Source organism: Rhinopithecus roxellana, chromosome 1, assembly GCF_007565055.1.
Source record: "Rhinopithecus roxellana isolate Shanxi Qingling chromosome 1, ASM756505v1, whole genome shotgun sequence".
Lineage (NCBI taxonomy): Eukaryota > Metazoa > Chordata > Mammalia > Primates > Cercopithecidae > Rhinopithecus > Rhinopithecus roxellana.
Window position 1 is genome coordinate 155857811 of NC_044549.1, and position 25721 is coordinate 155883531.

General features: G+C 42.9%; 1 protein-coding gene across 2 annotated transcripts in view; it reads left to right on the forward strand.

The window, feature by feature from the left end:
• The window catches only part of MASP1 (mannan binding lectin serine peptidase 1), a 74357-nt gene that overhangs the window by 8511 nt on the left and 40125 nt on the right, over positions 1–25721 (forward strand). For both annotated transcript variants that reach the window (XM_010352546.2, XM_010352554.2), the window contains exons 3-4: positions 21097–21274; positions 22958–23089. In XM_010352546.2, the coding sequence (XP_010350848.1) occupies positions 21097–21274; positions 22958–23089 (310 nt within the window). The remainder of the gene's footprint in view (positions 1–21096; positions 21275–22957; positions 23090–25721) is intronic.

Genomic DNA, 25721 nt, shown 5'->3' on the forward strand with positions numbered 1-25721 from the left:
CTCATTTCTTTGCTCCAAATAAGTGGAGTCTCCCAGGAAGGCAGATGAAGCAGCTGAAATAAAGCAGCATTTTGTTAATGGGGAAAAACCGATGCTACTTTTCAAGAGCAATAATAAAATCTGAAGACCTCTTCTAACATTGAATTAAAGGTATTGGAATAGACTTCTATCCAAAGCTTGGCTTTCTAGGCTACAGAATATTTTGGAAATTGGTTGATGGTTTCTATCTAGAGTGGTGAGACTCCTTCCTGAAACCACAAGTAGATGGACATGGGCCCTCTGGAAGAGGCAGCATGGTCCTGGGCCCTTACATGGAATTCAGAAAATTCCTTTTCTGGTCTCAGATCTGTCACTAACTCCCCAAATGACATGGAGTGGAGAAAAATATTATTTTACAGCATCCTCTCTACTCCAGAATTAGACAGAAGACCTCTGGGCATAACAGAAAAGTAGTCTACTTGAGGCAACTTAGGGACTGAGCTGCCTACCTGAAGTGCCCTAAGAGCCTTGCATCTGTGAGTTGGGACATTTTTCCAGTTCCTTCGAAAGAAGAGAGTAACATGGTGGCAGCAGGAGGTGAGACAGATTTCTCCACTTGTGCTTGCACAGCTGACTGTCTTCCAGAAAGCCACCCAAATGTCAGCATTAGCCTCCTGCAGAGGTTCCAACAGCCGTGGGGCACCAGCAGGCCTCGCCTCTGCAGGGCGCTGCATGCTGGTTGGCTGACTACTGGTGCTCATGTGGAGACCACCCTGTGCCCCTGCCTACACACAACCAGTGAGTTGCTCTCCTAGAACTGAGAACTCACAGAATGTCAGGCTGCAGGGGCCCTTGGGGACGCATCTCATCTTAAGTTGTGGTTTTCAAATATGTTCTCCCCAGTACACATTTTCTTTTTTTTTTTTTTCTTTCAAGACAGAGTCTTGCTCTGTTGCCAGGCTGGAGTGCAGTGGCTCGATCTTGGCTCACTGCAACCTCCACCTCCCGGGTTCAAGCAATTCCCCTGTCTCAGCCTCCTGAGTAGCTGGGACTACAGGCACATGCCACCATGCCCGGCTAATTTTTTGTGTTTTAGTAGAGACGGGGTTTCACCATGTTGGCCAGGATGGTCTCCAACTCCTGACCTCATGATCCTCCCACCTTGGCCTCCCAAAGTGGGATTACAGAGATGTGAGCCATCACGCCCAGCCCACATTTTCTTCTTGAAAATCTTCAGTTAGGCCCAACATAGAGAAGAGACAGAAGTGAGCTGCTCTAGCTGTAGGTGGCCCTGCTTGCTCATCCTCCTTGGTTACCCTGAAGCACCTTGAGGGATTGTGACTTGAATCTTGCTGCTCTGGTCACGCTCCTATTGGACAGAGAGGAGGTCAGAGTTCAGAGAGAGGGTGAGCATTCTGCCTCTGAAATCCCAGACCCAGAAGTCTTCCACACTTAGTTGAAACCCACTGACTTTTTCTGATTGCCTGGCCAATGCTAGCCCCTAGCATATATGCTTTTTCTGGCTATAAATGGAAGAGAAACTCTTCCCTTTCCATCTAAATAAAAGCGCAAATATGCCATGTGGCCCACGGGTAAATCCATATCCCTCTCCAAAATTCTGTTTTTCCCTCTGCTCAGTGAGAGTGTGGAACGAGATGATCCCCATGGTCCTTTCAATTCTGGAATTATAATCCCAATCCTCGTCGCCAGAACTTCTAAGACGACCCCACCAAACCCTCCTTATCATAGTCAGGATAACACCAGAAAACAGAAATCTTATGTTTACAGCAGCTGCGTCTCAATGTTGCATAGCTGAAGCCCTCCAGTAGGAGCCTGCAGCCTGCTGGGGATGTCTTGGTGGTATGTCACCACAGAACTTGTAAACATATCATGCCAACACTGTCCTTTACAAAGCAACTTAAAATAACACTGACTTGCCTTTGGCAGGATAAAATTCCCTGTTTTAAGGCATTTTTGCTCTATGACTAAATTCTCCTCCTAGGCCTATATAGGAGTGGGTTTAAGAAACCTTCCAACTCACAGGAACATTTTCCAGCCAGCCCAACCCCACAAACTGCCCTTCCCACCCAAGCCCATCAGGGCAATGATAATGGAACTGCTGATACTGCTCATCAGTAGCCTGTAGAAGAGCAGGACCTCCAAGTCTGTGGTCCGGATGCTCACATTTATGAAAATCTCTCTCCTGCCTGATTTCCCACAGTTCTTGGTCTTCAGGACTCACGCACATCTGCACAGCAGCAGATGTGCAGATCTGCTTCCTGGGAATGTGGCTGCAATGTTTAGATTCCTGTAGTGCACGGATGAGGCATACGAATCCAGGCTGGTTAATGCTGCAGGCAAGAGGCAAAGCACAGATGCTGATCAGAAAGTCAGGCAGCCTGGGTCCTGGGTGTCATTCTATACTAACTAACCTTGGGCAGATGACTACACCTAGAAGGAACTCTGTTTCCTCCTCTGTCAAATACAAAGGGTAAAACCAGATGGTCTCTAAGGTCTACTTTGCCTTGATATTCTGTGCATCTAAGACCTTAGAAATCATGATCCAATCCCATGATCATCATGTCCAAAGCCCAGGAAAGGGCAATTCATTGGCCAACATCATGCTTGTATCAGAATTTACATCTTAAGATTCTCAGTCTTTTCTTCTATTTATTTAACAGAGTTATTTAACAGATTAAAAAACAGCAAAGTCCCATCTTGTGAATGACTAGGTTTTTATGTTGTAATATAAGACAAATATTGTCTATAGTCAAACTTACCGTTAAAAAATCTCTTAAATATTGTAAAGCATTATCTTTTAGATGTCCAGAAAAGAATTTTTTTCCAGAAATGCAAGAAATTAAAGTTCCTTTGGTTGAGCACCAGATGAAGTGGTTCATTTATACTTACAAAGAAACTGTGAAGCTATGGTTATGGAGAGAGTTTAGATAGTTAGAAACCAGAACCACCAAGAGAACAGCAGATTACACATTCCAATTTCAAGTTCATTTCATGGCATCTATTCACTGTAAAAGGAAGCATAAATTACCTGCATTTGGATACTCTCTTTTTTTCTCTTTATGTCACCATGTGTAATATTTCAATAGCATCTGTGGCATGTTTATGTAATGCAATGCCACTGTTTTCCTTTTAACCCTGTATCCTCGATGTATTTGACATTTCTTCCCACCTTTCCACCGTTAGTTTCTTAGTTCCAATTCTTATTCCTCTCAGCTAGTCTATTGTAATAGCCTTTTGTATGTCTACCAGATGTCAGCCTCTCCCCATCTAGCCTACCTTCTATGAGTATCCAGAAGGATCTTCGTCAAACATAGCTTTGATTATGCTACTCTAAAAATCTTTCAATGCCTCCCCATTGTCTATGGAATGAAGCACAGTAATCCTATTGAAAATCTACCATAAGGTGGAGACTATGCCAAAGACGGGGTCTGCAAAGATCAGTAAAAAGAATTCTTCACAGTAAAATGAACTGTAAAGACCTCAAGGAATTCAGAGTTCCATAGATTGTGATGAAATAAGTGCATAATAAAGCCAGACAAAGTAACACAAGGGGTATCAGTCAGTATATACATTTGGGAGTGGTCATTTCTAGATGGCCAGGGAGGGCTTTGGAAATAGTTGATGTCTGAGATTAGTCTTGAGGGGTAAATAATAATTTGGCAGTGCAGTTCCCTAAGTAGGATTTCTTAGCAGAGCTACCATCAAAGCAGGGAGGTTGAAGTGGATGAGAACGATGCAAAACTGAGAATAATCAGAGTTGGCATGCTTTGGGGAGAGGTAAAGCCCAGAAAGATTACCTGAGGGTGAACTGAGAAATGTTTGGTAAATTTGGGTTTAAGCATGTGCTCCCAAAATCACAAAAAAGTGGTCAAAGGTTGAATTAATTTCACTGATGAATTTTATTTATTTTATTTTTATTTTTTTTTTAATTTTTTATTTTATTTTATTTTTTTTTTTTGAGACGGAGTCTCACTCTGTCGCCCAGGCTGAAGCGCAGTGGCCGGATCTCAGCTCACTGCAAGCTCCGCCTCCCGGGTTTATGTCATTCTCCTGCCTCAGCCTCCCGAGTAGCTGGGACTACAGGCGCCCGCCACCTCGCCCGGCTAGTTTTTTGTATTTTTTAGTAGAGACGGGGTTTCACCGTGTTAGCCAGGTGGTCTCGATCTCCTGACCTCGTGATCCGCCCATCTTGGCCTCCCAAAGTGCTGGGATTACAGGCTTGAGCCACCGTGCCCGGCTCACTGATGAATTTTGTTAGCCAGCCTAATACTAACTTATACTATGATTTGGGGTGGGGGGTAAAAAAAGAAGAAGAAAGAATTATGACAACATAAAATTTCCAATCTCACACAACAGTCTACATTTCCAAATTATCTTAGAATATTAGAAAATCTGACAAATCTTGCAGCTTCCTGCCTTCCAACAACCAGCCAGCACCAGGAAGAGGTGGCCCTGTGGGTAGAGTCCCCACCATTCCCTATAGCTCCCCCATGCTAATGCTTTCTGGCCTCTTCGTGGCACCATTGCTTCTTTTACAGTAAAGAAAGTGAAACATTTTTCCCCAGTGTCTCTATCAAAAATAGGAAAGTTGAAAGTTCCTGAGAAAGACATGTGTTTCAGGAAAAATCTCTTTGCAGAGTGAAGAATATCCCTCTGTATTTAACATGCAAAGTGTGTATTTCTGTCTAAAGAATTCATAGCAGCTTGTTTCACTCATGTTTTCTGCCTGGCATCTTTTAGCATTTGAGTCTAGGACTTCCAATTAGAAGCTGTGATGTCACGGAGGGAGGGGGTCGTGAGGTTCGGGTATGTGACACAATCGGGGTATGCTTGAGCAAGGTTAATCTGGAGCTACATAAGGGGCATCAAGGACTGGTAAAGTGAAAAGAAACTGGAGCCGCTGAATGAGGCCATTTAGGTGGCTGTGCTAAATAGATTGGATATGACTATGTGGAGCATAGTATACTTCAAGAAAGCCCACAGGCCTCCCGGACAGCTATGGAAGAGCAGGTAGGATGTGCAGAGGTAAACCCCACAGGAACTGGCTGCATATGGGAGAGGAAAAAGGAGGAATCAGACGCTTTAAGCTCCAGTTATGACAACTTACTGGCTGCTAACCCAGAAATCGAGATCAGGAACGTGAAGATGCGTAGATTTGGAAAGATATAGAGTGCACGGAAGTGCATTGAGTTTTGAATACAGCTAGAAATGCTGGTCTAAAGTTTGAGACAGAGCTTAAAGAGTTGTAAGAATGGGTGTGGGAAGAGCACAGAGACAGTGATGGAGAGAGGATTAACACATTGAGGATTAAATTCTGTTTCTGCCACCATCTGAGTGAGGAATCTTGGTGAAGCTCCTTGATCTCCCTCAGCACTGGTTTTGTCATCATATGAAAGAAAGAGTTTCTAATGAATACAATGTCTTCTTCACAGGTTGTGGGAGGATTTGAGTGACATAAGGGTCTAAGAGGAATCAGCACTGCAAACGCAGTTGTGCTCAGTGGTTGGGAGCTCAAACTTTGGAGTCACTCAGACCCATGGTCAAGTCTTGCCTCCACTTCTTACTGGAGCGGTTGCTTAACCTTGCTAAGATTTTCTTCTCCATCTGTAAAATGGAGATAACAATAATGTTTATTTCATAGGCTTACTGTGAATGCCAAATGAAGTAAATGCTTTAATGGCATATGTCTAATACATCTCTAATTAGCTCATAAGTACATTATAGTGGTAATGAAGGCAATGGGATGAGTAATAAAAGTGTCTGCCTGGTATCATCAGATACTCAATGAATGTCAGTTTTCTCATCAACTCCGACCCTACCACTGATTAGCTACGTATGACCTTGCTAATGTTACTCAGTTTTTTCTGGCAATTTATAAAAAAGTGCTTCCAAAACACTATTCAAAAGCTGGGGGTTATTTCTCCTTTGTATTTACCTTGTAGAAACACACATTTTACAGCAGTTTTTAAGCTATTAACTCATTTGATTCTTATGGAATAGGAAGAGTAGGGATTATTGCACCGAATTTACAAAAAAGGAAACAGGTACAAGTGAATTTGCTCAAGTCTCTGCAGGAAAGCCAGGTTTGACTCCCTGCTCTTCTAACTCCCTGAGTCATAGTTCTGTCTGTCTATGGAGGCTTCCTCAGAATAGGCTTTATTGTGGAAGGGGCCCTGTTATGTTTCCTGGCCATGCATTATTCCTAAAACAAGATTATGGGAGAAACTTGTTCTCTCCTACTTGTCAAGATAATTTCATAAAATTTAGTAAAACAGAAGGTCCTTGAGGGGCCCTATATTGTCTAGATTATTTTAAATAACTTTCTCATTTATCCTTCAAGAGAAAAAAAGTGTTTTTAAAAAATAATAGAAAATGGAGTCTGAACTACAGTGAATCGGCAAGTGCTTGTATTATCTGCTTGTAGTGCATAATTTCTAATGATGAGCTCAAGTTCATTCCCACTAGATTGCCAGCCCCGTGAGTTCAGGGCCTATGTCTGTGTTTTCTCCAGTAGAAAGCACAGTCCTGGGCAGAACAGGAAAAGGCACATGTCTCCTGGCAGTGGAAAGGGCTCTGGCCTAGAAAACAGCTGCTGACTCCTGCTGAGAGCTTGGGCAAGTCACGTCTTCATTCAAGGCCTCAGTTTCCCCATCTGCCTGATGAGGGAACTGGACCAGCTGGCCTCTCCAAACCCTTCCAGTTCTGATGGTCTGTGACTCCCAGTCCAATGCCCCTTCCCTCAGGCCACATTGGGTCAGTCTGCATCCTGCTGTGTAATTGAGAGGTAAGTCGCTCCCAAGGGGGACTCTTCTGACCCCTAAGCTCCTAATTTCTGTGCAATGCTCTGTGTTTACTTAGAACATGCCCTCGACCTTCCGGCTGAACTCACTTCACCTACTGCAGTAACTCTGCTCAGTCTCTGGGAGTGGACAGGAGGCCTTGGCCCCAGAAGGAAATGAGAAATGGGTAAACATTTCTCATGAATTTCAATTGTAGTCTCCAGTGGAATTCTCCCACTCCAGAGACACCAGGTCCCAAACACCAATTCTAGCTGACTCAGAAGAATTAGAAAAGGAAAATGAGCTTGCATCAGGAAAGTGTGATGAAAGCTCATTTCATGCCGAAAGTGCAAACAGCATAGGCTTCAGGGGGATGGAAAACAAAAGGAAGCTCCCAGTGCTGAGGCAGAGAATGTGGGTGAGTGTGAGCTGGGAATGTCCCAGGTGTGGGTTCACGTGGGGTGCACATCTCTGTGCTTGAGTGTATTACATGTTGTTCTTGAAAACACCTTGGTGAAGAGCAGTGCCTGAATTTACTGTGATATGCTTATAAAGAGAAAAGTTAGGGAAGGAGAGGTGTTCATTTATTCAACAAATATTCATCTAGTGCCTACAATTTATTAGAGCTTAGGGTACAGCAGTAATTAGAACAGACAGAAATCTCTAAAGTGAGGCTTACATTGCACTGGGATAAACAGACAGTAAACACTAAACATAATACATAACTAAATGATGTAGTAAGTAATAAGTTTACGGGCAAAGAAATAAAATAGAGCAGGGCTCCGCATGAGTTGAGATGGGGGCTCTGATTTAAATACGGTGCTCATTGAGAGAGTGACATTTGAGCAAACACTTGAAGCAGGTAAGAAGGTTAGCCATGTGCCTTTCTTGGTGGGGGGGCTACCCTGGGGCCACTCCAACCAGAGGGAACATTCAGTGCCTCCAGGTGGAAAGTGCCTGGTGTGTTTGAAGAATAGCAAGGATGGCAGTGTGGCTGGAGGGCAGGAACATCAAGGAAGACAGAGGTACAGAAGGAGAGCGGGATGGGAGACTGCAAAATAGGGTTCCTGCTAAATGCTGCCAGGCAATGGCAGGCTTCGCAAGCTGCTTTCATGCCCCGAATCTCATTTGACCTGATGTTCAAAGGATAGTATTAATGTCCACTTTTTACGTTTGTGAAAACTGCGACCTGGAGACAGGGGTATGAGTGCTAACAACCAGATTGGGGGGTGGGAGCGGGGAATGGGGGAAAAGAGACGTGCAGTGGCTCATCATTCAACATTCAGATATCATAGACACAGAGAACCCTCAGAGCATAGATCATAGAACAATCACATAATTAGGAAGTAATAAGTTTTCATAGAACTAATAGAATTTATTTAATTGTAAGTTTGTGAAACTTAATGATGACTGGATTTAACAACAGGGTAGCAAAATCCCTGAAAAGCTTATAGTTGGCTCCTAGAAACTGGTGAGAGCTGCCGGCTCCAGCGCACCTACTGCCTGGGGAGGTTTAAGTGACCCCTGAGGTATGAGTGGCAGAGATGTGACAGTTGGTCCTTACTCCAGCGCTCTTGTAGGATTTCAGTGCAAAGATTTGAGGATGTAAGTTTAGCCTGGGTCAGGGCAAGGTCCTGGACAGTGTCACAGGAACACAGTGGCTCACAATTCTTGAAACTCTGCTGGAAGACACTTGCCCAAGGCGGCCCCTTCTGTCCGCTCAGCACCGGCCTCATCACTGCCTTCACCCGCATCCTGGCTATGACACACCTGGAGACAGGCAGCTTCTGCCGCAGAAGAGCACAACAACCCTTTGTGTTTCCCATCCTCGGGCTATTTTCCTGTCCTGAACTGTTTGGGGCCCAGCCTCCAAGTTGCAGAAGGGATTTGCATATGAATGAGCTCAGCTCTGGAGTTCCAGAAGGGGTGAGGTGGGGGAGTCTGAGCCATTCTCAGGCCAAAGAGAGTGTCAATCCTCCCTGGCTCTCCCTCCCAGACACAATTCCCAGACTCTTCCCTCCCACCCCACCCCCTAGCCCAGCTCCCTCTGAGACGGTGGGCACTGCTGGTTTCCCACCTGCGGGATGCCCGCTTCCCAGGCTCTTGGCAGGACCCCTCCCCTGCCAGCTCTTTCTTCTCCCTCTGCTCATGCTGCCCTTTTCTGTCCAGAGCCCTCCCGAGAATGGGCAATGCTTCCTGGCAGCAGTGGGATTCTTGGACTCTTTGGGATTCCTGGACTCTTAGGAACTGCCAGCTGTTTCTCTGGACCCCACCAGCTGTTTCTCAGGCCCCCACATTCTTTATGGCACCAAGCATTTGCATGTACACAATACCTGCTTAGGGGCTCACCCAGCTGTGTTAGGAGGTTTTCACCCTGATTAACAAATAAGGACACCGTCCTGGGAAGAGCAGTGCACCTGCGCCCGGTACTGGGTCTGCCATTGACTGACTTTAGATAAGTCTGTTCCTCCGAAAGGACAGATATAGACTTGAGGTCTTTTCATGATCTTTTCAGCTCTGACCTTTGCTCTGGCAGGTGGCTTATCAGCTGTGTGATTCCAATTATTGAGCCAAACCTGGTTGTCAGAACATCCGGATGTTGTCTCAGGTCTGCTACTTGTAGGCTATGTGGACTTGGGGGAGTCCTGTCACCTCCCTGGACTCAGAACTGTCTCCCTGAAGTGCATTCACTACATGACTGCCATTAGGAGCAAATAAGATAGAGAAGGTAAATGTGTCCTGTCAACTGGAAAGTTCCACATAGAATGAGGAATTATTATCAACATCATTATTTTTATTACTTTTTTTTTTTTTTTGGTGGAGTCTCACTCTGTCACCCAGGCTGGAGTGCAATGGCGTGATCTCTGCTCACCGAAACCTCTGCCTTCCGGATTCAAGCAATTCTTGAGCCTCAGCCTCCCGAGTAGCTGGGATTACAGGCGCCCACCAGGATGCCAGGCTAATTTTTGTGTTTTTACTAGAGACAGGGTTTCACCATGTTGGCCAGGCTGGTCTTGAACTCCTGACCTCGTGATTCACCCATCTCGGCTTTCCAAAATGCAGGGATTACAGGCATGGGCCATGGTGCCTGGCTGATTATTATTACTCTTTTTTTTATGGTCAAAAGACTTGAGCCAGAACTGGAGCATTAACTTCCAGAACCTCTCATTTGGAGTCAACTTGAGCTTAGATCTGCCAGCTTTGTTATTTTTACTTTATGTGGCTTTCAAGAGCTTCTGAAGTGCAGCACACACATGCAAACACACATACCAGATGCCTCCTTCGTTTCTAGGCCCAGGTTTCTATCTGGTATCAGGTGCCTTTAACTTGCTTCTACTCAGATCCTTAACTGAAATTAAAGCTACCTGGTGAAGTAGCAGGACTGGGCCATTAACCACTGGCCCAGCGGCTGGGAGTGATGGACTTTCCCTGAAGGTGAGCTCAGAATTACCAAGCACTCACAATGAGCAGGAGTCGGCCTGGGGCTATCAGTGAATCATTGGCCTACAAATCTTTTGAAACACAACAAAGTAAAGAGAGAAATTCCTAGACTTAATGCTATCTATCTTCTTGTGGACAGAAGCCTTCAGAGACCCCCTCACTTTGCTCTGATCGCCTTTCACAACTTAAGAGTACCCTTTTGAAGTCTCCCAGCCCCAGGACTGTTGCAAGGCTTTGCAAAGTGTGAAGAGCCAAACAGCTAATAAACCACCTGCCAGAGGAGGAGGCTGGGTTGGGAGGTCTCTCTAGGCGCCCTTCCAGCTCTATCAGCCTGGGTTCTCAGTCCCCACAAAAGGGGAAACCACTGCTGATGGCTTCAGCAAGATTAGGAAAGGAGTGAAATGGAGAAAATAGAGGGTATCCAGGGACAATCTCAGCTTCTTAATGTTCTCCAAATACATGAAGTGACCCATGGCAACTAGCTGGGAGCCAGAACGTGTCATCTGGGTTGGTGGATGGATCTCAGCAGTCCTGTTTTTCTCATTGATGTACTGAGTGCTCAACATATCCCGGGCACTTCTCTGAGTGTTTTACGTATATCAACTCCCATCCTATTTACAACAGTTCTGTGATAGAAATACTATTATTTTCACTATTTGACATATGAGAAGACCTGTATACAGAGAATATTAGCTTTCTAGGACTTCTGTAATAAATGATCACAAACTAGGTGGCTGTTTAAATGGTTAAGTTTCTTAACCACAGAAATTTGTTTTCACGCAGTTCTGGAGGTGAAATGCCTGTAATCGAGGTGTCGGCAGGACCATGCTCCCTCTGAGCGTTCCAGGGGAGAATTCTTCCTTGCCTATTCTAGAAAGCTAGAATAGGCAGTTGTAGGCCAGCAGTCTTTGGCACTCCTTGGCTAATGGCAGCGTAACTCTAATCTCTGCCTCTGTCTTCACATGGCTGTCTTCCCTCTGTGTATGTCTCTGTGTCCAAACTTCCCTCTTCTTATGAGGATACCAGTCATTGGGTTAGGGTCCGCTCTAAAGCTGTGTAGTGTCATCTTAACTTGATTACATCTGCGAAGACCTATTTCCATATAACGTCGCATGCAGAGAAACAGGGGTTAGAACTTGAACATGTATTCTAGGGGGACACAATTCGCCCTATAGTACAGAGAGTTTAAGTAATTTTTCTAACATCTAATCACTGGAGAAGATCATATAAAAATGAGGTGCCCTAGTAAGTAAGGGGTTGCATCCTAAAGAAACAGAAAACCTAACAAATTGAAAACAATTCACAATTTGACTCACTCTTGAGAAGTCAACAAAGGGCAGAGATGCTCTTATTGCAACCTTTCTTAAACATCTAAGATCTTTCTTCTCTTTTTTTCTCTCTCTCTCTTTCCTTTCCTTTAGGTCTTCATGAACTCTGGACTAAGAAACTCTTCTGTCTCCCCTTAGCCATCCACTTACACCTACCTACTCACTCCTTGGACTTCACAGTCACAAAAACTGTCCCCTGACATGAGACCCTCGCTGCCATACACTGTCATATGTGACTTAGGTATTCTGAGTTTCTTGATGTTTTCTCAGAATTTTACTTTTCACCTTGTTTATGAAACAAAGATCTCTTTTTCAACTCTGTTGAGACCCAAGGGCTAGAGAAATGAGAGGGGGCGACAGAGTGCTGAGGAGCACCCACACCATGTTCTGTGATGAAGGGAAGACTCGAGGGGAGGCGGGTGACAGCAGATGCATGACCCTGCATTTCCAGGCTGGTTTAGTTGCTCCTCCTGTGTGCCCCCCTTGTTTGTTGACTTGAATTAACCGATTTTATACCATGGGGTGAAAGCTAGAGAGAAGCAGCTTTGAGCTCAAGTGTCTTTTTAAATGTAAAAAGAGAGGAAGAAGAAAAATTACCTATAGTTCCACTAACCATTGCTAAGAGTCACTCTAATTCCTTCTCCTTCTTATTTTCAATGCATACTTTCAACATAGGTATAATTATACCATATATACTATTTTTTCTGCTTTTTCACTTAGTATCGCCTCCTAAGAATATTTACATATTGCTATAAACTCTCCATGAGTGTGATAATTCATGACTGCCTTGTGTTTAGAAGTTAATACTAATTTAACTATTTCTCTAGAATGGGATATTTACAGTATTTCCAGTATTCTATTATTATATGACTGCTATAAATATCTCTGTTTATAAAAGTTTTTTTTCCACATTTGGAATATTTTTCCCTAGGTTATATTCCCAGATATGGAGCCAAGAGATAACTTTCTTTTTTTTTTTTTTTTTGAGACGGAGTCTCGCTCTGTCGCCCAGGCTGGAGTGCAGTGGCCGGATCTCAGCTCACTGCAAGCTCCGCCTCCCGGGTTTATGCCATTCTCCTCCCTCAGCCTCCCAAGTAGCTTTCAAAGTCCAGGATAATCCAAACAGCCTGATCTATCTTGGAAGATACTGAGTTTCTCATCCCTGCAGCTGATAGTGAAAAGGTGGTATGATATTCACTAAGGGTGTGGTAAAAAGATAATAGGTTAGACTAGGTGACTTTTGAGGCCCCAGGAACCCATGAGATTGTGATTCTCCAAATTTCAGTTTACAAACATCAGCCTATTCTTTGTCCCAAATCACTTTCTTAATTGCTATAAAAGTTATCTATTGCTGTATGATAAACTACTCCAATAGTTAGTAGCTAAAACAACATCCATTTTGTTTGCTTATGATTCTGTGGTCAGGCGTTTGAGCTGGGCCCAATGAGATGGTCTTTTTGCTGGATTAGCCTGAGGTCGTTCATGCAGCTACAGTTGCTCAGAGGCATGTCTGAAGCTGGAAGATCAAAGATGGCCTGAGTTGCTCATCTCGTGGCTAATGGTGAATGCCAGTGAATTGGTCTAGAGATTTTAATCAGACGGTTCATCTCTGCCCTCTGTGGCCACTGATTCTCCGGTAGGCCTCACAGGGCTTCTTCACACAGTTGCCTCAGGGCAGTATTCCACATATGTAAGTATTAAAGAAAAAATTATTCAATTATACTTGTTAAAGTGTGGTAAGGCAGACTTTATTCAGGACCAGGACAAAAACTATAGGGACCACGACAATGGGATTTTGCAGTGAGGGAGAGAGATTGGGTTCGATTTTGAGTATAGCATGGGCAAGTGGGGATTTAAAGCCAGGGAGCAGGGTGGAGGTCAGCGGATGTTAAATTACTAAGAGGAAACATCAGGGGTAAGGGGGGTTCTAGCTAAAATGACCTAACAGGATTCTTGCTGATGATGGGCCAAGATGATCAGACAGCACCTAGGGGATGGTGGAGGATGAAGATCCCAATTCAATCTCTAGGGTGTAAAGATTTCAGAGATGGGGCATTCTTGCTACACTGATTCAGCAAATATTTTGCTAAAACTGAGTTTTACAAGGAAGTACACAAATGAGCCGAGGAGATGTTTCAGAAGCTGACTAAAGTTTGGCTAAGCAAAGAATCTTTGTTAATAGCTACAAGGCCCCTTGAGGCCTAAGTTTGGAAATATTATACTGCTTTAAACGTGTTGTATACTTATTATCAAAGCAAGTTAGGTCAATCAATGAGTGGTGAAGTTATATTGCAAAAATTGTCTGTGTGCAGAAATGGAAGAGATTATTGTGAATAATTTTTGCAAACAATATATTATAATCTATCCTAGGGACAAAATAATTCATGTTCTTTGCATACGTGAAACGCACGTTTGCCCCTTCTCTCAAAGTTTTATCCTATTAGCAGGTCAGGCTTGAACTCCAGGACCTCATGATCTAAATCAGGTCTAGAATCAGATGACAAACAAAGATATAGCTCTTGAAGTACATCTCCTCTGGATTTAGAGATCTCTGAACCCAAAAGAAAAGTTATTTTCTCTCCACATGCTCAATATCTCCTTGTCTTGGTGAGAGAAGAATAAGATAACCACAATAGAATTTCCATTGAAAAATGAAAAAAATGGGAGGCTTATAGCAATTACTGCTCCATAGTATTTCTGAAATTTAGCCAGGCACACGTTGCCGACTCCAGATACCAAGAATATTCCTTGATTAGAGCCCACTTCTGCTTCCTGGGAGTGGTGAGAGTAGATCCCCAGTCCACTGCTCTCTGGGAGTGGTGAGAGTGGCTCTTGCCTCTGGTCTTGACTCTGCCTCTGGCTTCTTAGCTTTGCCTTCTAAGACGTTCTTTCCTTTCTATAAGAAATGGCCCATGTTTGCAGCTGAGTAGCCTATTTGGCTCACTTCCTATACATAGAAACCTGAAGCTCGGGAGCCTCTTTTCATTTTGAATTGTCACAGTCATTTCTAGTCCAAGCTGATATAGCTCCCTTAAAATCTTTTTGGGTCTCCTATGTAGCAGAATATAGTTCACTCCACTAGATGAAAAACATATCCACAGTTCTTTTCAAAATAGACCTTCCTACTTTGAAGGGCATGTCAGGGTGCTACAGAACAATGTTCTTAAGATTCTTAGGTGCCTTGTGGTCTGGCTGATAGGTAGTACTAGGTACTGCCTTAAATAGTCTAGGTCTTGACAAATAATTCTTACAGCCACACCATTGATTTGACATTTACCCTGAAGCCATTTTTGGTTTTAAAATCTTTCTTTTTTTTTTTTTTTTTTTTTTTTTTTTTTTGTGAGACAGAGTCTTGCTCTGTTGCCCAGGCTGGAGTGCAATGGCATGATCTCAGCTCACTGCAACCTCCTCCTCCCAGGTTCAAGCAATTCTTCTGCCTCAGTCTCCCGAGTAGCTGGGACTACAGGCACCCACCACCACACCCAGCTAATTTTTGTATTTTTAGTAGAGATAGGGCTTCACTATGTTGGCCAGGCTGGTCTCGAACTCCTGACCTCGTGATCCACCCACCTCGGCCTCCCAAAGTACTGGGATTATAGGAGGGAGCCACTGCACCCAGCCTTAAAATCTTTTACTAGTGGGTAGACTGTTTTCCAACCCATCTAGTTCTGGGCGCTCTATGTTTCCTCTAAGTTCCACTCACGTATTGGAGACTTACTTCTTCCTGAAGTACGTTGCCATATACAACTAGAAGAACATACTGACACTTTCAACATTCTGTCTAAAGATTTCCTTAGCCAAATATGCAAGTTCATTACATACAGTTTTCTTTTTCTTTCTTTCTTTCTTTTTTTTCTTAGACAGGGTCTCTCTCTGTCCTCTGTTGCCCAGGCTAGAATGTAGTGGCATGATCTTGGCTCACCGCATCTTCAACCTCCCAAGCTCAAACGATCCTCCCACCCCAACCTCCAGGGTAGCTGGGACTACAGGCACGTACCACACCACCACACCTGGCTAATTTTTGCACTTTTTGTAGAGACAGGGTCTTGCTATGTTGCCTAGGCTGCTCTTGAACTCCTGGGCTCAAGTGATCCTCTCACCTAGGCCTCCCAAATTTCTGGGATTACAGGTGTGAGGCACCACACTTGGCCCATTACATACACTTTTCTACCTTCTAAGTTGCCGCAGACAAGTTTTGCCAATTGATTCACCACTGCATTACTCAAGTGGTCTGTTTTATACTCCTATAGCAGTCTCTTCACTGTTTTTCTAATATTTACTTGCTAGCCAATCCCAAAACTGAAGCCACATATTCTAGTTTTCTGTTACTGCAGCATTCTACTTCTGGTATCAATAACTATATCAGTCAGACTTCAATCAGGAAGGCAAAGTCTTTATGAGTAATATGAGATAATGAATATTTATGGGTATTAGAACTCACGTTAATTATAGAAGGAGTTGGGCAAGTGAAAGTTGGGAATGGGGAGTTAGAGGATTACAGAAAAGGTCGTCACCAAGCAGTTCTTTTAAAGCCCTAGAATGGGTGGAAATACTTGCATCTGCAAGAGAATCTGATAAGTCAATTCTACCTAAGGGGCCAAAGTGCAACTATGAAGGGGAGGCTCATGGAAAGGGGTCTCTGAGAAGTTGTTGGCTGTAAGCAGCTACCACCTCTGTGGTTTCACCTGAAAGCATCTGGTGATAGGCATGGGCCACTGTTGGTCATCAGAGCCAGCAGTTATAAAGAAGAGCTGGGTTCAGAGTAGAGGAACGTGAGAGCAAGTGAGGATGTATTGGACACATCTACACCTTTCTTTCTCTGTATGTGATTACAAAACAACCTTCAGTGAGTGATGACTATTGCCGTCCCAACTTGCACAAATTCCTCTTTTGGCCAACTCTAATCTGGAATTATACAGGGAAAGAAAGTCTAGGGAACGTAACTCCCAGAGTAACTAAACTGGCAACAGGGTAATCCAGCATACTCCCTAAATGTCTGCCTAAATTAGGTCTGCAATGCTCCTCAAGGGCCCTGAGCAGATTTCAGAAAGGCTCCAGGAGATAGCTCGGGAACACTGACAAACAAAGCCACGAGGCATTTGGGTTATAAGACAGCCTTTATTTACCTAATGTCTTAGAGGAGTACTGGCTAGGGAATCAGGATGTTGCAATTGTGGACCTAAAGCCACCACTCACTAGATTCATTTATTATGAGATTCTTTCTCCACTCACTAGATCCACCAGTCACTTTGCCCAATTGGTTCAGATTATCTGGGCTTCAATTTCCTCATCTATAAAAGGAGAACAATCCCTCCTGGGCTGCTTTCTCTATACACTGCTTCGAGGAGCCATTTGGTAGCCGTCAATGCATTTGTTAAGCTGATGTAATGAATTCATGGACATGCAGAGAACAACCATACATAGTGAGAGTAGCTGTTCTTCCATAGAGTATCTGTCCTTCCACAAAAATTTGGTCAACCCCTGCTGCCTTGCCATAGTTTTGCCTAGGAGGTTTGTGCTGTTTCTGCTGAGGTAGGAAACTCATGGAAACCAAAGCCTCTTGGCTTCTCCTTTTCAGATCTGCCTTCCCAGCTCTCCGTCCTCAACAGAGCCCCTTTCTGATGCCAGGCAATGGGTAGTGGGGAGGAGCAGTTGAGACTTGAATATCCCAGGCCTTCACTATTTCCTCTCCCTACATACTCTACCCACCCCCTATCATCCATCCACGATTTCTACCTGCCTAAATTATATTCATGTTTCAGTCTCCAGCTCAAAGATTATTCTCTTCTCCCTAAATGGTTTCTGATTCCCCTCAGCTGGATGCAATCTTTTCCATTCCTTAAACCCCCAGGGCAGCCTATCTTTGATTGCACTTACCATACCCTGACAATACCCCAACACATATACCTTTGAGTACTTATCTTATTCTTCTACATTCCTGAGGCAGGGAACTTGCTTATTAAGCTCATATAACAAATAAATAATTTTGGCATCCTTCACATTAAAATGTAGACAGAACTTAGTACACACATATTTGGTGAATTGAGTTCAAAGAAAACAAATTGAGGACATACAGCCACATGTTGGTGTCCTAAATAACAAGTCTGTAAGGACACAGTTGCCCACAAGAAGAAATAGAAAAATGAAGAGTTTATGATTCTCAGCCACGTGGGTCTCTATTATTATGAATGTTTTGTCTTCACTTGATAAGGTCTCTCCATCATGTTGATGTGATGACCTCTGAGACGGACAGTCCAAATAGAAGCTAGGTCTGAATCCGCCTATACTCAGAGGTAAATGATCTTTATAGAACTCCATACTCCACAGCAGAGGATGCAAATGTTAACCAGGGCCAGTGACCCCTCTGTTTAAGTTATGACTGGAGCTGTCAGTGAGCTACATCCTCTCTAAGAGACAGTCCATGCACCCGAGATAAGGTTTCAAGAGCCCTTTGAGCCAGGAAAATTGTTTGGCCAAGTGTCTGTGTCTTTAGTCATGTACTCTCTGGGTTGGTGGGTTCTTTTCTCTCATCTCAGAATAGTTCCTAAAGCAAAACTGATATCAGAAAATGTTCGTGTTATCTCTCCAGTCTTGAGCAAGTCACTTCCCCTCTCTTGACCTCTGTTTCCTATAGAAGGAGGCAGATAGAAATAGCTCTTAAAGGTCCTGCCCAGTTCTGATATTCCAGGACTCTATTCTGAGCTACAGGCTGAATTCCCAGGGCCCCAGGCTACTGGCCTTCTCTTCTCTGCTTCTAAAAGGATGTATGGCTCAGATTTTCCCATGGGCCTCAGCTGGGGCATGCTTCCTGTTCTCTGGAATACTGTGGCTCTGCAGGTGATAACCATTTATCTGCCATTACGAAAAGATCCTTAAGCCCACACGTTACAAGGAGGGAGGTCATTTATCGCAGACCCTCAGTAGTATCTCCCTAATCCAAATGACCAGTGGGTTTATTGAAAAGTTCACGTCCCAGTCATTGCAAAACCCAAGAGGCCTTGGGGATACCAAGTTACAGAAAGAAGGCTGTGTAGCTGGAACTGTTAATGCCCAAGGCATGACTATTCATTATTAACAAGTTCAAGTTCATCAACAGGCAGTGATCTGAGTGTTAAAATTCCTGCTTACCATCTTCTGGTTGGTTTACATGATATATGACTATGATGATTTGTTAGAATTCTGTTAGACTATGATGACTACTATGTCCGAACTGGAAAGGAATCTAGAGCTCAGCTAGTCTAAACCCCTGTGTTTACAGGTGGATAACTGAGAGCTAGAAAGGAGATGGCCCAAAATGCAGGATATGGCAGTGTCAGGAACAGGACCCAGGACCTCCAACTGCCAGGTTCCTAAATATCATATTACTCCAAAGCAGAGGTCACAAAGATAGTGTACTCTAGTTCATGCAGTTACTCACAGAAGAATCCCTTTCCCAAGCCCTCATTCTAAATCTATTTAGCCTTTTTTTATTAAGTTCTAGCAAGAGCAGTTTAACTGGTTTCTAATTCACAACATATTAAAAATAAGCAGACAGAAAAGTACAGTGAATAGGCTGATAAAAAGACAAGAAATAAAACACTACATAAAGAAGATTTCAGAATTTCAAGGCTTTATAGTCCAGCAGTGTTTAATGCAGGTCAAGCGACATTACACAACTCCATATCCCCAAGATTATCACTTTAATGTAGTATCCCAATGGCTGACATTCATAATAATGTCCCTGGATCACCAAGAAAGGGTTAGCATGTTTCGCTAGAGAAAGTGGGTACTTCTTTAAAGAACTTTTTAAAAAAGTGTTACACCAAAAAGAAAATTTTTAATTATAGTTAGGTAAACCTTTGGCTATCTGGAAAACTGAGTCAGACAAAATAATACAGCAGCTGGGGGTTCAAGAAAGTGACATTTCAGCTGTGTGCAGATAGGCACATTCTACAGTAACAAGACTGGTGTGAGTTCGGCTGGTATCTGCAGAGAAGAGAAATAAATACCAAAGCCATGATCTCATCTTCTGTTTACACTTCAATTCCCAAAGTTAGTGATTAATTGTACTTGTGTTTTGTTGCCAGGGCAAATTGTTTTTCTTTAAAACTCTCACTTATTTTAAATAAATAAACCATTAGTTTCAAAACAGAAGTGTCAAATGTCAAGATATTTCTGACATGCTAAGCTAATGAACAAAACAATGAATTCATTAGAAGCTACTAGAGATAGGCAGCCTTTGAGAACGTTTCTTTAATGACTTTGAAAGGCAGCAGGAATCATTCTTGGTAAGAGATTTTTTTCATACATCTTGGCTAAAATATTAGTCCAGAGGTTGCAAACACAAATACAACTTATAAGAATTGAATTAGGTATAAGATAATTGAATAGGTACGTCAAGAATTCATACTCAAATAAATATACCAACTAGCTATCATACGAAGCTTCCCAAACTCCTGTCTCACATAAATTCAGCTTTAAGCCACCAGTTTAGGATCTTTGCTTGGATCTCTGAATTCGCACAGAGCCTCTAGCTCTTCCAAAGAAGGGAATTCTTTTAGAAAACAGGCATGTTTTTTGCATCTAAGTCTTAACACAAACATGTACACACAGAGATACACACTCAAACTATTTTTGGATGATTCCAATAAATAGTTCTATATTAAGACTGCCTATTAAACATTAATGTTCACTACATGACTTTCCTGCTTAAAAGTTTTCAGTGTCTTCCACTTACTCACAGAATTAATGGCATTCAAGGTCAACCATAATTTACTTTCCATGTATCCTTCCAAGTACATCTCCTCCTACAATCCCCACAGACTCCCTGGCTACTCACTGTTCACAGAATGGGGCTTGTACTTTTAGTTCTTGTAAACAAATGTTTATTGGATAACTACTATGTGCCAGGTCCTGTTCCATGAACTGAAGACACATCTCTAAAGAAAATAAGTCCTTCTCTCCTGTAGCTTATATTCTAATGTAGATTGTTTGCCTGTTTTGAGTGTATATGCAGTGCTTCTGCTTGTATGAAAGCACTTGTCACACTGAATAATACCTGCCTGTGTCTGTGTTCCTCAACCTCAACACTGCTGTCCTGTGCACAGAACTGTGTCTGACTATCTCTCATCACCTCCATCTCATGCTTTGCTCAGCAGTAGGCACACCTTGGATATCAATGAATGACTTATATTGTGTATACAGTTTCCATTCTTTGGAAAGGTGTTAAGTTCCTGTTGCACAGAGAATCTGTCTGTGAGGTCATCTAACTTTTTTACAACTTTCATATTGAGTTATTTTTAATAAATAAGCCTTTTGGTTATTGACAGGAACAACAAATATCAAGTTACTTCTAATGGAACTAAATAAGATGAATGAAACTGATCAGATGTCCACATTGACTTAACCTGTAATGCATCTTTTCTCAAGAATCCTTAACCTCCTTTCTTTGGGTTTCTCAGGCTGACTAACCTACTCTTGGGTGGCCTCTTCCTTTTTCTTTTAAAGATAAGAAAAGAAGCCTAGCTGGGAAACTGCTCACCTTGTTCCCTTTGTCTTTGACCTCAAAGGTAGAAACTGAGGACCAGGTGCTGGCAACCTTCTGTGGCAGGGAGACCACAGACACAGAGCAGACTCCCGGCCAGGAGGTGGTCCTCTCCCCTGGCTCCTTCATGTCCATCACTTTCCGGTCAGATTTCTCCAATGAGGAGCGATTCACAGGCTTTGATGCCCACTACATGGCTGTGGGTAAGTTGGAGAACCGACTCATCCTCAGGTCTCTGTCTCTCTCCGAAGATGAAAACTGTCCTGTGCCCTCTCCTTTACGATGGAAATCTGTGTATGCACCACATAGATTATGCACCACATAGATTCTACCATTAATGTCTTACTGCATTTGCTCTATCACATATCTATCCATCCATCTATCCTCTATCCATCCAGCAATTCATCTTTTACAAAGTGTTTTAACGTAAATTGCAGACATCAGTACACTTCTTCCTAAATAATTCAGCATGCATATTATCTTGCTAGAGTTCAATATTTGTTCACAGTATTTTTTCTCTTCGTGTAAAATTGACATAAAATGAAATACACATATCTCATGTACACATTTGTTGAATTTTGAAAAATCTTTATTTGTGTGTAACCCAAACCTCTAACAAGACATTGAACTTTACCACCAGCCCAGAGGGTTCCTTTGTGTCCCCACCCAGTCAATCTCTGCTCTCACTTCCCTTAGAGGAAGCAACTGTTTTCATTTTTTTTCCTGCTATAGATTAATTCTTGCCTCTTCTAAAACTTCATTTAAATGAACACGTAGAGAATATATTTTGGGGATGAGGATTCTTTTACTCAGCATCATGTTTTTGAAGTTCATTCGTGTGTTGCTTGCATCAGTAATTTGCTCCTTTTGCCGGCAGAGTAATTTTCCATTGTACGAATATACTAAAGTATGTTTACCCATTCTCTCGTTGATGGCTACTTGGGATCTACCCATTTTTTGGCTCTCACTAATAAAGTTTTTATGAACTTTCTTGTACAAGTCTTTTTGCAAACATATGTTTTCAATTCTATTGAGTAAATATATAAAAGAAGAATTGCTGGGTCAGAGGATAAGTATATGTTTAGCTTTATGAGACACTGCCAGACCTTTTCCAAAGCAAATGTACCACTTTTTATCTGTCCCCCAATGTACGAGAGTTCTGGCTGGTCCACATCTGCACCAACATTAGATGTTGTCAATTTTTAAAAATTTTAATCACTCTGGTGGGTATGTAGTGGTACCTGATTGTGGTTTAAATTACATTCCCTTAATGGCTAGCAGTGTTGAACACTTTTTCATGTGCTTATTGGCCATTTGTTTATCCCTTTTGGGGAAATGTACATTCAAATGCCTAGGACAGGGCTTGACCCACATTAGGGGCAGAAAGAAAGAAAGCATGAGGTAGAAGTTAAGAGCACAAGCTCTGTACCCAGCTTGTCTGGATTTAAATCCCGGGTCTGCCACTTAGTATCTGTGTGACTCTAAGTTCATTAATGCCTCTATGTCTCCATTTCATCCTCCATAGAATGTGAATAGTAACAGAATGCGTAGTAACAAATGTGTAATACTTCATGAGGTTGTTATCCCATACATGGTTATTATTATTATAACTGTTAGAGGATAGTGGTCCCACCAGAAGTCAGGTTGCCTGGGTTTGAACTTGGTTCTTTGTGACCTTGGGTAAGTTGCCTAACCTCTCTGAGTTCCAGTTTCCTAGTCTGTAAAGTGAAGATAATGGCTACCTCTGGGCTGTATGTGAGGATTAAATGAGAGAATGCATGAATCTCCCAACATAGTGAGTGGCCCATATCAAGTGCTCTATAAATGTTGGCTATAGTCTTCATCATCATGCATGTATTGATGCAGAGGCTTTACCTGTCCTACAGATGTGGACGAGTGCAAGGAGAGGGAGGACGAGGAGCTGTCCTGTGACCACTACTGCCACAACTACATTGGCGGCTACTACTGCTCCTGCCGCTTCGGCTACATCCTCCACACAGACAACAGGACCTGCCGAGGTAGAGACTACTAATGATTCTATGCATTGCCCTTATAGGCCACATCCTCAATAACCTTAGATGAGGCTCAGAGAAAGACAGATATGCAGTAGGAACAAGTAAAAATGAAGTCAATGATGCACCTCAGACCCCACATGGATGAAGATGCAGAAATGTCCACCCAGCCTGGAAACCCAAACTTGCGTTCCCAAAGGAGAGAAGCTGTAGACTATTTGGCCATCTTTCTTTCTGGGCAGGATTTTTGCTATATAGGTTGCTGTGTCTTATCCTATTGTAGGCAATTGGTCTGCTCAAGTTAGGGGAAAATTTGGGTTTCCCAGTTCTTTCTCTTTGAGCCATGAATTATGCTTTACCCAGCAACTCCTTTTCCTCTTCTTTTCCATGGCCGCTAAGTTCCCCTGCAATAGAGAGACCTCAGTCCAAAGGGAATAAGAGAGAGAGGAAAGAGGCAAACAGAAACAGCCAGAAAACTTCCCATTCCTTCTATCTTTGTTTTCATCTCTCATCAACATACGTACTATGCTGTAGTTGTGCTTAGAGAGGGATGGAGAAATGGAAGGGTTTAGCCACTTTCTAGGAGGAGCTCTTGGGCTAGTAGGGTAATGGCCACGCAAGCAAATGGCGAAGTGTCTTATCGTCTCTATTTTAACAGTAATGTTTCCATTACATTTACGTAATGGAAGTATGGACGTAGCACAATCAGACCTGTGCAGGCAAACACCTCCCAGAGTTGTGACCCTTGACAGAGATGGAGGAATAAGGAGAAGAAGGGCCTTCCAGGTGGAGAGAACAGCTTCTGCAAACAATCAGAGGTGTGAAAGAACTTGCAATGTTTCAGGGAACAGCCAGTAGATTAGTGTAGTCAGGATTAGCATCTATGCTTGAAATCTCACTTGGAAGCTGAGTGAGGGATCACTGGAGGAGGGCAAGTCTGGAGACAAAAGTTTTTTTCTTCCTCCTTCAAAAGCTGCTATTTGCTTCTGAATAAAACCCTATATAACACATCAGTATAAAGCGATCTAAAACCAAAAGAACAGGCACGTGCAGGATTTTTCTTACAGAGTGTATGTTTTCTATTGTTTTTATTCAGTTGAGTTTTTACTGAGTATCTACTATGTGTTGAGTACAGTTAGGGCCAAGAATGCTTAGGGCAAAGCAAGCTTTCTAACTCATTTTCTTCATTTGCACACGTCAGCAGGAGCTTTTTAAAATATCATTTTCCTAATAGTTCCTCTCTCCCCCATGAAATTTTAACACCACAGAGATACTATACATCTGTTTATGTACTGTATGTCTATCTGTATATTGTGCATTTAAAAAGTAAGACCTTCCCCACCAAGAAGGAATTTTAGCTTTCTTGAGGGCAAGATCGCCCCCATGAGAATGCTTGGGGTAAAAAATGAAAACAGTTGGGAACTCAGGAGACTTCTATCTTCACCTTGTCCTGCAGCTCATAGCTGTGAAACTTTAAGTTAGTCATGCCCCCTTTTTCAGAACCACAGTTTTCTCATTTGCAAATAAGCAGAATGAACAAGGGCGTAGAAACATTGACATCCCAGATCTAGGATGAACTGGCCCAAGGGTAAAGTCTTAGTGACAAATCAAGGTTCCTTAGCAGGGCTAAAGTCATGTCTAGGTTCCCAGGACAGTGGATTCTTGGGTGCAGTAAATGCAGTGGGGAACAAAGCAGAATTCCTGCACTCACAGAGCTTATAGTCCAGTGGGAGCAAGAAAATAAACATAAAGTTAAGGAGCTGTTAAAAGAAAAACTTGAGACAAATTAAATTTAACAGAGTTTAACTGAGCAAAGAACAATTTGAGAATCCTCCCCTCCACCCACCCTACCACCACCAGAACATGTTCAGAGCAACTCCAGGGTTGCTCATGCTGGATAAGATTTATGGGAAGTAGGCCGGGCGCGGTGGCTCAAGCCTGTAATCCCAGCACTTTGGGAGGCCGAGGCGGGCGGATCATGAGGTCAGGAGATCGAGACCATCCTGGCTAACACGGTGAAACCCCGTCTCTACTAAAAAAATACAAAAAAAAACTAGCCGGGCGAGGTGGCGGGCACCTGTAGTCTCAGCTACTCGGGAGGCTGAGGCAGGAGAATGGCGTAAACCCGGGAGGCGGAGTTTGCAGTGAGCTGAGATCTGGCCACTGCACTCCAGCCTGGGTGACAGAGCGAGACTCCTTCTCAAAAAAAAAAAAAAAAAAAAAAAAAAAAAAAAAAAAAAAAAGATTTATGGGAAGTAGAAGAAAAGTGATGGACAGCAAATGGAAGTCAGGTACAGAAACAGCCAAATTACTTATAGCTTGGTATTTGCCTTGTTCGAATGTAGTTTGAACAGATGGCCACCCGTGACTGGCCAAAACTCTGTGATTGGTACTGTTAACTTAAAAAATCAAGATTTCAAATCTGTAAGTTTGGAAAAAGAGAGGAGATTTTATTCCTTATAAAGTCTTACAGCAGGTGGCCATCCTCATAGTCTGGGAAGCACCACCTCCAGCCAAGACCAGAGACAGGCACTTGAAAGGAGGAGGGAATGAGGTAGGAGCTTTATGCTGAACAGGTTGGCTAAACATATTCAACAGGTTACAGGAGGAGCTATGAATATTTATGACAGTGGTCCTG